This window comes from Pezoporus wallicus, unplaced genomic scaffold (genome assembly GCF_028554395.1).
Source record: "Pezoporus wallicus isolate ANWC-B61680 ecotype Strahan unplaced genomic scaffold, APGP_CSIRO_Pwel_v1 scaffold_6445, whole genome shotgun sequence".
NCBI classification, from domain to species: Eukaryota; Metazoa; Chordata; class Aves; order Psittaciformes; family Psittacidae; genus Pezoporus; species Pezoporus wallicus.
This window is the reverse complement of record NW_026641753.1, coordinates 2,801,551-2,814,576: the sequence shown is the minus strand read 5'-3', so window position 1 is coordinate 2,814,576 and position 13,026 is coordinate 2,801,551. Positions and strand designations below refer to the sequence as shown.

The 13,026-nt window shown below is 36.5% G+C and overlaps 1 protein-coding gene across 8 annotated transcripts in view; it reads left to right on the top strand.

The window, feature by feature from the left end:
* TENM1 (teneurin transmembrane protein 1) overlaps positions 1-13,026 on the top strand; it is a 579,830-nt gene that overhangs the window by 430,075 nt on the left and 136,729 nt on the right. For all 8 annotated transcript variants that reach the window (XM_057425125.1, XM_057425126.1, XM_057425128.1 and 5 more), the window contains one exon: positions 8,291-8,529. In XM_057425125.1, the coding sequence (XP_057281108.1) occupies positions 8,291-8,529 (239 nt within the window). The remainder of the gene's footprint in view (positions 1-8,290; positions 8,530-13,026) is intronic.

The following is a 13,026-nucleotide window of genomic DNA, read 5'->3' as shown; positions in this document are numbered from 1 at the left end:
GATGGATATAGATGGGCTATCCATATAGATTCTATCATATAGATGGACTCATTTGTTTTGTATTATTATTTAAGGTGCATATTTAAGACAATCTAGATTTCTGTTTTCCTAAAAATATTGTCTGGTTTATAATTCTGTTTTATTATAGGGGAGATCTTGACAACTATCACTTAGCAAGAGGTTTTTTTTTCTGTACTATGGTTTTCCCTTGTTTGTTTTTAATCAAACTTATAATTATTTGTGGTCTTCAAAAAGTATACTGATAGCCTTTCAAATCACAGAAACCTGTAGATACTTTCTGTTTAAGGTGCTGAAAGCAGACATAATGCAGAAATGCATGTATAAATACACAGTTCTATGTGAGCTCTTGGAAGGTTTATTCTTTCTCCTTTGTCTCTTCATTTGTTCATCTTGTGAATCTTGCCCCCACTGCAGAGATACAGAAAGCACTTTTGTGTCTTCATTTTTCCCAGTTCAAGGTTTCCATAGCAAACAGAACAGCTTTTACAGCTCCCAAGGCACACAGGTGTTAATGATCATAAGCCACCAAGCAGGGAGACAATTACTATTTGAGCAATGCAATTCATTAGGAACTTGTTTGCAAATGGAGCCTACTCCCGAGTTAAATGACCAGGCTTGTGGTTATTCAAAGAATAAATGCAGGGGAGGGCTTCATTTATTTTTTCTTCAAATCATATTGGTCAGTATTGGCTGTTACGACATTTCACTTGTATTTTGTTATTTTCTGCCTAATTAAACAATAAATCTAACCTATAGAGAGGCTGACCATATTAAAAACAGACACATGGCAAGGGTTTTAAACTCAGTCTGAGTCCCATGTGTTTTCACTGTGCAGCAGAAAAGATCTAAAAATATTTAAGACTTCTGAATTGTGGAAGATAAATTGAAAACTGTAAATATGACCATGAACCTAAAATAAAAGCTGTAAATGTGACCCTAAATTTAATAATGCGAGAATGAAAGCATCTTTTATGAAAATAAAAGTATGAATGTTTGTCAGCTACAATGAAGTACAATTTTCATGTCAGCAGCAATGGCTCTTGAGCGTCCTTCTTCTGAATAATTTGAAACGCAGTCACCAAGGACAAAAAGGCAATTTAAATTGTTCATATACTCTGCTGTATTTTTCTTTGGGAGAAGCTCTGTGGTGTGGGCTTCCCTGGAACAGCGGGATAGTATTTGTATTTGTAAGGGGGTTTTTATGCTGTCTTAACATAGTAACTTGGACAGTCACACTGAAGATACTCTTCACATATTGTTTTGAATAGGATAGTGTATAAAGTTAAAACTAAAAGTAAGATATATTGTTACTTTATGTTCACCATTGATCAAGCAGCCTCTTAGCTTTTCATTTACAAAACCAGAAACAGGCTGAATATGAATGTTTAAAAAGAAAGATAATTACACGTTAATACAAAGAATCTTGGCTGGTTTGGAAAACAGGCTGTGAGAAAGGGTCAGAGATATGCAAAAGATTCTGTCTTCTAATTTCTAAGAAAATCACATGTGTATGTGTAATGTTACTGCTTGGAAATGTATGTCTGTCCCTGGATAAACTACTTCTAGGAAATCTGTTTTGGAAGATTAGATAGTGTTCACGTAGTTAATGTGATACACCTCCTGTCAAGTGAAATTTGTGTTATTCATCACAATAGCTGTACAGTTTGGCTTTAGAACATTTGCGTGTGAGTGTAGGTATTCAGAAGAAGGCTGAAACACTAGTAATAAAAGTCAGTTTGGATATGGATGAATACTCCCGGGGGGGAAATCCATGGCAAAGGAATCTGGGGGGCCAACTATTTCTACTTCAGTTAACTTCATTCCTTTCTTTAAGTCATGCTTCTAACCACAGAATCTAAACTGCAAAATTATGAAATTGGTATTTTTATCCTAGATTCATGGTTTTGAAGTACTCTGCAAATATGTCTTCTACATTTTATATATAACTTTAAAAAATATTATTGCAAGTGCTGCTATTCTCATTTTCCACATCAAATATTTAGAATTCATTGAAAAATATTAGAGCAAACCATGAGCTTATTCTTTCCTCACCCCATGAATCTCCATGTGCATTGATCAGCTTTACTCAGTTATTGTTTGGATTGTAGTGCTAAAGGAAAGTTCTAAGCCACAGAAAAGCACTTTTGAAAACTACTGGATTAATGTAGCAATGTCACTATGTATCATCATAGTAAAGTCCACACTGATCTATAAGTGAGTAATTATGTCCCCAGTGTGGTATTTTTTGGTTTATCTTTTTTTCTTTTTCACTGAATTATCTGTGCAACCGAAAGCTGTATTTTGGACACTGTTCCATTTAGAAGCTGTTCTTGATTGATTTTGGCACTATCCTATATTTATATAATTATTGCCCCAGATTATATATATTGTCGCAGATCTGCCAGGGACTTGAAAGCTTAGTCACCTGATTGGCCAGCTTAGCTTGCCTACAGCAGCAACAGACAAGTGAGTCAGCATCATGTCACTTGTTATGTAGTGAAGTGAAAAGGACAGGATACAGGTTCTTTTTACATCCTTTCACATCCAGGGTCAAGGAACAAAGTTTTCAAACACTATGTAAAGAAAGCTTGAGTGAATAAAAGGAAGCAGTTCTATGTAAATGATTCAAAAGGCAAGTCCATCTTAAAGAGGAAATTTGACCAAAGCAGTTCTCTTCCCAGAGACAAATCTCTAGGGGGTTTCAAATGTGTTTCAATTATACATGTAAAAATAGAATGACAAAATAAATTAGATAAATAGTTTTCATGGCTGTTTCCCTCTACTTTCACCCATGAACATTCTTGTTCCTGCAGTTCTTGTACATAAAAAGGTAACCCATGGCAGACAAAATTATAAGACAGATTCTATCTATAGTTATGTCATGTCTTCTATTCACCTACAGTTTGGTTTTCAAGGTGAAGATATAGTGCATATGTCTTTGTTGTCAAATAGGTGTCTTGGTTCTTATACTGCATACTTCTTTAGAATAGTTTGCTGAGTACCACATGTGAGAGTTATAGAGAGATCCATTTTCTGTTAATTATCTAAGTTTAAAAGCTTGTTTGTTTTGGTTTGGTTTGGTTTTGGTTTTGTTTTTTTCTGATTACAAAATAGGATGGATAGAAGCTCAGGAACAAGCAAATTTCTGTTTCTTCCCACTGTCACAGGAAATTTAGTGACCAAAAAGAGTCAGGTAACAGTAAGTTTGTGGTTGATGTTTGCCAAAGTAGGTGGGAAACTGTATCACTTCCAAATCCCTTCTGGCTACTGTCTTTATATACTTTCTGATTATACCCAAAACCAAAATCCTTCTTTTATTTCAGCTGCTATACCTCTTAAAAATTACCTTTGTACTTCTGTTGACGTCTTAAAGAATTATTTCAGTTGCCTTCTTAAACACTGCTATAGGTACACAGTTATATATATTACATGCAGTTATAGAATTTAGTAGAAATTGAAAATAAGTAAATGGTCAGACTGAAGATTTCTTAGTTTTCCTATCACACAGCTATGTCACAGCTTGTAACCATTTCTTGAATGTGAAATACATACAAGTGTGTTCCTACTTTGTTTATCTAGGAGAAATGTGGACTTAGGTTTTCGCCGAGGTATTGCAAGATTTGTGTTTCTACTAACTCACCCCATGGTTTGCTTTCAAATCTACTTTGGTTCTTTTTAACTCTTACAAACCTCTAGCTTAATGGAAATTAAAGAAAAACATGTTACAGGTACAAATGAAGGTGGACTTCAAGGCCTACATATGCTAGGCACCGGGCATATGCACAGAACATACAGAAGTGATATCAAGCCCTTGACAAAGTTGAGAGACGTTACTATAGTACTTGGATATAAAAGAACTTAATTAAGGAATTCTGTGTGGGATTAATCTGGTTCCTGAAATAACATTACATTACCACCACATGAATTCATTTGGGATGTTGCATCATGCGTTACAAGACGTAAATTACCATTCCAGGTGGGAAGCCATATGTACATAGCAAAATGTCCTGATAGAGAAGGGTGAAAGAAAGAAATTAACTCCTGTTCTGTTACCCTCTCCTAGCTGAGAATTCATCATTTTTGTATGAACTGCACTCTTGGAGTTACATGCCATTCCGCTTGAGGTTGAGCAGGAGCACTTAGAGGAGCCACATGAAACCACTTCTTTTCAGAAAGCAAAGCTAGTCTGTGGTCAGCAGGACTGAGGTCTGATTCCGTGCCTTCTGTCACCTGAACTCCCCAATAAGTCCCTTCCCTCAGTGCTTATCTCTTTACTGGTCATGCCAGTGCAGCAGATTTAGACCCTGCTATTGGGTTTAGACCCAGTGTGTATTCAGCTTCAGAGCCACTGTAAGCCATGCTGGGTGAGTAGCTAGACGGGCTTAGAGAGGACAAAGAGCTGAGTTTAGAAATGGGAGTTCGCTGGGGCTTTCACTGGTTTTGTTGTTTTTTCTGGGGGGTTGATGGTTTTGGTTGCTCCCCATCCCGCTCCCACCCCTGATTTTTATGAGCCTGGTAGGATCTTTTTCTTCCAGTTGACTTCAGTTGAGAGGATTCAATGTTTTTGGAAGTTTTATATTTGTAAAGATGAACAAACAGGTAAACAGTCAAACAGACACTGTGGCTGTCTTAAAGTGGGAATGTTTTCCAACTGCCTCTTTTATATGGAAATTATTACTGAGCCTTTAATATTGATTTATGTATTGAAATTATCAGTGGAACAATATTAAGTGACTTTTATTTCACAAACAAATGCCTTACAGATTATGTCGTGTATTTCTTCCTTTAAGAGAAGATTATCATCTTCTTTATGGATGTTTTTAATGGTTTTGTGAACATTTAGAATTTCAGCACTTGGAATAAGTGGCATTATCAATCATACATATAAATTCTCTGATTTTTCTTGTGCTCCCAATTTACAAAACAAAAAAAAAGCCTCAGCTTTTCTCCTGGATGGAATGAATGTTAAAGCACACAGAGGCTGCAGTCACATCTAAACTTTTGAACTGCAATTTTTATTATTTTGCTCTTTAGAGAGCGTGCCTCATTTTATAGAATGGATAGCAACAGTTTAGCGTGTCCTAATGTCCTTTGGGAGCAGTGCTGTGCTCAGACAGATGAGGAGTCATCTGAGTTTATGAGAAAGTAGTCACAGTCTAGCTGTGGAAATCTGTCTTTGTGCCACCAGTGTTTTTCATGTTCTATAGAACTGTCTCTGGGTACTCAGTATACTGTCCCCAAAATGGAAAGCATAAACAATTGTGATTTTCAATATTTTCTCAATGTTATTTCACTGGTAGCTCAGTTTCAGTGTAGCATTGCCTCACAATCTTTTTTTATTAGAAGTTAAGGCTATGTAAATTCTCCTCTGTGTCATCTGTCTAGAAGAGTGTGGGCTGGATCCATGTTCTGTGCACTCTTCAGCTAATAAGGAAATCGCTCTGCACGCTAGCATTTCACCATCATTCTAGGAAGTCACATTTATAAATCCCCATGCAGGAGAATAAAATCTTTCCTGGCTATTGATTGCAAGGCTGTTAGAGCCTTAATAATAACTTCCAGTTCAGCACTTCCTTCCCTTTACCTCTGGTATCTTTGAGCTATGCGCCATAAAGGGCAATCAATGCTGCCAATATCAGACCATTTTGATACAATTTCCTAAAAAGTTTAAATGAGAAATTATCAAATAAGGAGGGTTTTGTCATTATATCTTGAAATGTAAAGCAAGTAAAGAACTATTAACTGTTAATATATATTGTGTGTATATGTGTATGTTTACATGTAGAGATACTTCATGTATGTATATGCTTATATATAATAACACATTTATTATTTTATATGGTGATTCTGCTTCCTTGAATATTAGTAGGAATTCTGTGGTGATGTTCTTTCCTACCAAAAGTCTAAGTGACTGTATATCTTGATAACTGCTGACTGAAAAGTAAGGCTTCATGTACTTACAGAAGCCTTCAGGTTTGACAGCAAAGCATTGATTCCAAAATAACCAAATGTATTCTCATGGCCTGATATGAAGGAAGCAGATTTATGTAGTCCTGTAGACAGTTACATTACTTCGTTTCAATTTCTTATTTTACTGTATTTGAGTTTTAAATTTTTGAACTAAAATAGTTACAGGAGACAGTACCATGTTCAGAGAGTTGCCATCTATAGAATGTGTAAAGCTGTAACTGTGAAAGTTAGCAGAAAACTAGCATGGGCTGTCTAATATATTGCCAGGATGCCACAGTCAGATTCAGTTGTCCTTTTGTCTGAATGCTGTTTACTTGGGTAGTAAGTATGAAGCAGGAATAACTAATACTTAACATAAGCCACACAAAAATTTCATTCTTGTGGTTTGTCAAAAGACTCCAGATATGCAGGCACTGTAAGCTGTAATGCAAGCTAAGTGGTATTCTCATTTACCTTCCTTTTCATGTAACTGCCCAGCTAAAAGGCACTTTAAAAGATAAAACTGCTTTGTAATACCTTTTTATTTTTTATAATCTGGCATTTTGAGAACTCTAACCTTTCTTTTAAAATCTTATAATGGAAGTACATAATATCATACTCATTACACCATTTTAGCAATTACCTTTTCAGGAACATGTATTTACAATAATCTTAAAGTCAAATGTCACAGTATAATCATGTTTCATACTCTTGGGTGTTTGATCCCATGTACATCCCACTGTGAATCCGTCAAAGAAATTCTACCAGCATGGATTGATTGATCCACATATGTCTTAAAAGTCTGTCTTGTTCCTTTCTGATGGTGTAAAGGCACACTTGTCATTGGGAAGATGGACCATGTCAACACTGTCCAGTTGTCTTCAGTTGTGAAGTGTGTCTGTGGCTTCTGGCTTGCAGGCATCATAGTGCCATTGAATTTTAAACTGAAGATCCTCCTTCAGTTTGGCAGAAACAACCGGGGCAACCTGCACCCCCAGCACAAGTGCTTGCTGGGGCTCAGCAGAGCACTTGCACAGCTCTTAGCTGATGGAAGAACAGAGAGCCCATGGCAGCAACAGTCACAGATGCTCTTACCCAGCTGTGGCCAAGGCATCCTTGTTCTTGCAAGCCGTATAGAATCTGTACCCCTTCACTTGCTTTCGCACCTCATGGCTTGAGGTAGAGGACGCTTTCCTTTGGGTGCGTGCTATGAAATGAGATTTAGATGTGCAAATGTCAGAAAAGAGTGAAGAAGCTTGCTCACTTTCTTAAAACAAAAGAAAGAAAGACAGAACACAAAGAAAGGTGGTGTTCCCAAAAGAATATGTGGTTGGTATGGTCAGCCTTGAATGTGTCCTTTTTTGCCTCAATTTCTGAGCACATAGTACGGTAAGCTGTTGTTTAAAATTAAATATCCTTTCCCAAATTCTCTTGCAGACCACTTGCCAGTCCTGAAACCCATCCATCTTCATATAGACCACCACTGTATATTTCTGCACCAGAGCCTGTTCTGCAAGGCACATTTCTGTACCTTACTTTTCGTGATAATGTAGGTCTTTGAAGTTTTTTCTTGAAGACAATCAATTCTCCAAAATATGTTGAAATAGGTCTCCAAATGAATTCATTCTAATATGTTTGAGAATCACCACAGCAGGAAAAAGCATTTGAAGAAAAACTGCTGTCAAAATAGCTCAATTAAGAATATTAAAGAAATTGTACTCACCTATATAGTAACTACGGTCCTTCAGAATGGATTGTCCCTGTAGGTTTTCCTGTAAGCAGTCATCTTTGTCTCTTTTTTTTCTTTCCCCTTTTTTAAAAATTTATTTTCTCTCTTGTTATTTACTATATTCTGGAGAGAATCCATAGTAAAAGTAAATACTCAGAGTGGTAGTGGATTCTGCACTTTTTTGTACTCTTGGTGACATAAATCTTGTGTGATTGCGGAAGGAGTGGGTACTGCTGGCAACAGTTCCCATCTCTCAGGCACACCTGTGTAACAAGGCACACAGGGCTGCTTGTCTTGGAGACCCCCCAGGTACTGTGCAGAAAAATAACCTTTCCTGAGCATCTCTCTGAAGCACTGGGAGAGTAGTTTAGAATTCATTTACGTTATATAGTTTCACTAAAAAATGCTGGAAATCGTGTGGGTTTGGTTGAAATACTTCCAATGCAGAGGATATTCAAATCCAGATTTTCCTGTCTTTTGTATTTTCTGTGATTATATGTAGTGTTTGTCATACAGTGCTTATAGAGTTCCTTTCACTTCTTAAATCACAAGGTGGTTTTTACAACATGGTTCTTTGTCTTCTTTTTGTAGGCATTTCCTATTTAAACATGGATCTGGGTCTTCAGCTATCTTCAGCGCAGCCAGTCAGAACTATCCTTTAACATCCAATACTGTTTACTCTCCACCTCCTAGGCCTCTTCCTAGAAGTACCTTTTCCAGACCTGCCTTCACTTTTAACAAACCTTACAGGTGTTGCAACTGGAAGTGCACTGCTTTGAGTGCTACTGCCATTACAGTTACCCTGGCACTGTTGCTAGCCTACGTTATCGGTAAGCCTCTCTTTCTTTTCTATGCTGAATTATTCTTTACCTTTTCTATTCTGTTGTCTTGCGTATCTTTACTTTACACTAATACAAATCATGTTTACTAATAATGTTTGCCGCTGGTTGCTTTGTACATGCTGGTGAACAAAGTGCTAGGTTGGCCAGAGGTTGAATACAACATGGAATTCTCATTAGCTTTCTACTCTGTTAACCTTTGTGCTGCCTAATAGACAAAGAAATATTACTCAAGATGACATGTTGATACTAACAGAGGACTCCTACTGATTTTAATTGCTGTGATATTTTTCTTAAATTAAACATCTGATTTTCATATTAAGCCTTACAGCTTTGTTGCTCTTGAAGAATTATATGAAGACTAATAATGCTTAATTGTTTTTTTGCTTTGCTACCTTTATTTCATTTCTTCAGTCTGATCACAATTCATATCTTTCATTTTTTCCTCTTGATTCTTACATCATTGGCTAGAATGACAGCGAGCTCTAAAAATGTGGTACTTTACACCAAGTTTTCTATTTTGCTGTCCCTTTATTGAATTTCTGTTTCAGAAAAATGTTACATAGATTAAAATGCAGTTACTTAATTTTAAACTCGTCTTTTAAGTATCTGACTTTCCAATTTTGTTACTGTGATAAATTGGCAGGAATTATCAGAGTAGCTAGAAATGCCTTCCTTTTTCTTTGAAGATAGATATGTTGGAGACGGGCTTGCAGTGTGCATGGGAGAGTAAGTGCTTGTGACTTACTAGATGACATTTTGGCTGAATATTAATTATCAATTTGGTTTTTCAATCTGAATTGAAAACATTGCACAACATTCAGTATATGTAGAATCTTAGAATGCAACTGTGGCTTCTGAAAAAATAAGAAAATCTCATTAATTTTTGCTTGTGCAAGGCACATTCTCACACACACTTTTGGTTTGTTCACTTAGTTGCCAATTCGCAAGTGGGCAGGAACCAGAGAATTCCCAACGTATTATAGCTTGGGTGGGAATAACTCTGGGTTTGCCCAGATCAGTGGTTTGTACTTGGTAAAATCTATACAGGAGGCAACAGGTACAGTTGTCTCCAACCTTACAAGTGGCCACTGGCTTTCTGTATTCTCTGAATAAATGTCTTTATAGTGAAAATTATTACAATTCCAGTTATTTTTGGTTTCTAATGGGTTGAGAGGTTTTTTGTCCTATAATGACAAAGTTCTGGTTACTGTCAGCGAGATGCTCATCAGGAGGGTTTTTTCTAATATCCTCATCTAATGCATATGGGAAAGCAGATTTGATTGTTTCTGGTGTATGGTTATTTAAAAGCACCTGAGGATCTAGTAAGCTACATTAATTGCAGATTTACATAACAGCTGTTGAGCATATGCCCTCAGTTAGGACTGGCTGTATAATTTTTGCAGCCTCATCTGTTTGCTACATCGATATCCCACCCACACCATTTACATTTTATTTGGGTGAAGCTCTGCCTGGTTCATCCCTGCTTAGATTTCAGTCTGCTGCTGAGAATTTTTTAAGTTTCTAATGATATTCTGCTGCATGTCATCAGCTCAAGAAGGCTGTAAGCACTCCCTGTCACTGTGATTAAAAAGCTCTATGTGAATTTCCCATAGAGGTGTCTGTGTTTGTGTAAACCTGGTAACTTAAGGGTTTAACATGTTTTCTTTAGTTAGGCTGAAGTAGGTAAAATGAAGATGTCTTTGTATTTTATAAATTATTAGTGTTTCTAGTTATGTTTTCTATAGCAAAATCTAAAACTCTTTCTGAACTAGAATTCCTGGTTCAGTTTTCTAAGATGCTGTTGTTTGCTCTTGTTTGCCCCAGAACATTTTCAGTTTTATAAGGTTTCCTGCAGATTCAGATAGTAATAATTTGTTCCACATTAATATTTATACTGCCCATTTCTGGTTGGTTAAATATTTAAATAAGTTCATGGTCTGTTCTTACGAGTCACGTACCTTTTGTTAGGTATGAATAATAACATATAAACTATTTTCAAAGTTCACTTCCTCTGTCGGCCTTCAGATTTGCATATCTTTTCGTGTCAGAAATGTAAATGTGTGTGTTTTAAATAGGAGTAGTTGAATATAAAAAAATAAGACTCTGAAGTAACACTCTGGAGTTAAAGTTCAAACACCACCACCACCCCCAAAGCATTTCCTCTTTTCTCACCATAACTGAGGTCCCTCACTCCTCACTCCAGGCAGGTTTTCTTCAAGTGGTGACGTGCTCAATTATGTTTGAGCAATGACCACAGACTTGGCCCCAAATTGCAAAACAAAACACATTTTAATTTCAGGATCAAGCTTAACCTGGAATCAGCTCAGTGGTTGTTACTGGAAGAGTAAGAGAGGCTTTGTAAGGCAAAACTATTTTCATCATTGTATTTTATGGTGTAGTCTGCATCGACTTATGATGACCTGCAATTTCAGGCCAAATGAATGTAGATCAGAATTTAACATCAAGCTTTTTCTTCTCCTTATCTCAAAACTTTAATGTACTTTGTCAATTATCTTGTACTGCCGTTAGGTGCATGACCTACACATTACTGCCAAAAATAGGCCCAAATCTGAACCTCAAGTCAGAACTTTCTAAAAGTCTTGAAAACTCAGTTTATTCCAGATGAAAAATTTACAAGTGGCTCTTACATTTGCAATGAACTGAGACCTGTGCCAAGGTGCTCTGAGCTGTGATGTCTTTTCAATCAAAAGGTAAAGTAGCGAAATGTTTTTCAGTCTTTCCCTATTATCAGAGAGACTCAATAGAAAAGCTTTTACTTGAGAACACATACTTCTGTATTTTCTCTCCTTTGAATTACTACTCAGTTAGAAAACCTATTTTTTCTCCATGTTTCCACATTTGGCCTATAATCACCATGTTTATTATCTGGTCCTTTCTGAAATAAATTTGACTATTCTGTGGATGGTAAGGAAATTATAGAACCCTGTAAATGGTTGTGTAGCAGCTGCTTTATTGAAAATCTTTAGTCATAATATTTAGTTTATCAAGTAAAACATATTTTCACTTCAACAGGAGTAATTTCTGTGAATAGCTTCTAAAGTCATAGTAGTTACTCAAAAAACCCTCTAATTTCATAAAGTGGATGTTTGGTCTCCACACTGTAAATGTATTGAATTATTTTCTTTCAAATAAAGGCATATATACTTTTATTTTTCTCCTGTGGTTTTCTATATGTTGAGAGCTGTAATGCATTCATGGCAGTATGGGACACAATTTCTTGAATTTGCCCACAGAGAGGGATGTGCAGCAGGGAGGTGATGTTGGTGCATGTCCTTGCTGTGTCAGTGGCTCTGGCAGCTTCACCAGTGGTTCCTGAGAGCTTGGCCAGGGCTATGGGGAGTCAGCAGAGAATTTGGTTAAGGCACAGTGAAATTGCCAGTGGAGTGAAGTGAAAGACTGAATAGGGAAACAAGTTATCTGCTCTTCAGGCAGCCCCTTCAGTGAAGGGGCAAAATCTGCCTGCTGGCATTCGCTGTGTCTGGAAAGTAAATGAGCTGTGTGTCTTATAAAATGAGTGCTCAAATTTAATAAAAAAGAGAAAAAAATCTTGAGGGAAATTATTGAAATCCAGTTACCTCAAAGGTTTTCTAGTGTTGATTGTAAAACAGAAACAGATAAAATGCAGGCTACATGTGTATTTCTCTGGTATAAGGTGTTGAAAGGACTGAGCTGGATCCATGTTACCAGTCTAGGCTCCCATATTTACAGAGATGGCACCTTGCAAAAGGAAAGTATGGGAAAAAAAGCCTGAAATTTCTATAATACTTTTTTAGTAGCAGACACTGTGTAAAGGCTGTAACTTAGATTCCAGATTATCACATGAAAGACAAGAACACATCTGTTTGATTCAATTCAGTCAATAGATGGGTCTCTCTTTTCATCTATTGGTCTGCATTGCTATAAAGAGTATAAAATAGGCTGCTGTTGTGGAATAGTATAATAAATATTCTCCCTTTTTTAATCTCATTATAATAAAAACCTAATAAGACAGCAGCAATTAAAGAAGAAATTTGACTGAAAATTTAAGAGTAAATAACTCAAAGAGGTAGAACAAATAGTTTTTTCTGTATTTTTTTCAGCATCACACTGTTTTTTTGCATACAATACAATGTTTGATGCAGCTGCTTATCTAGTCAGTTATTTTTAGCCCATTAGTAAGTAGTATTTTTCTTCCATGGTACCTTACCATTTTATCAGCAGCTGATTTGGACTTGCAAATCACTAGTCCTATTGATCAAAGGTGCTGAACTCCTACGGTTCCTATTGATTTCGGCAGGAGATGCAAATGTTCAGTGCCTCTGAAAATTGCATCCCATGTTCTTAGATTTAACTATCCCTGACTACAAAATGACTGTTTTATATACAAATGAATTCTGAAGTATGAATATGAAGTTGTCCCTATCCTCCATGATATTATCACAATTTATGAGTATGCACTGGAGATGGGCGTTGGGTCTTAAATTG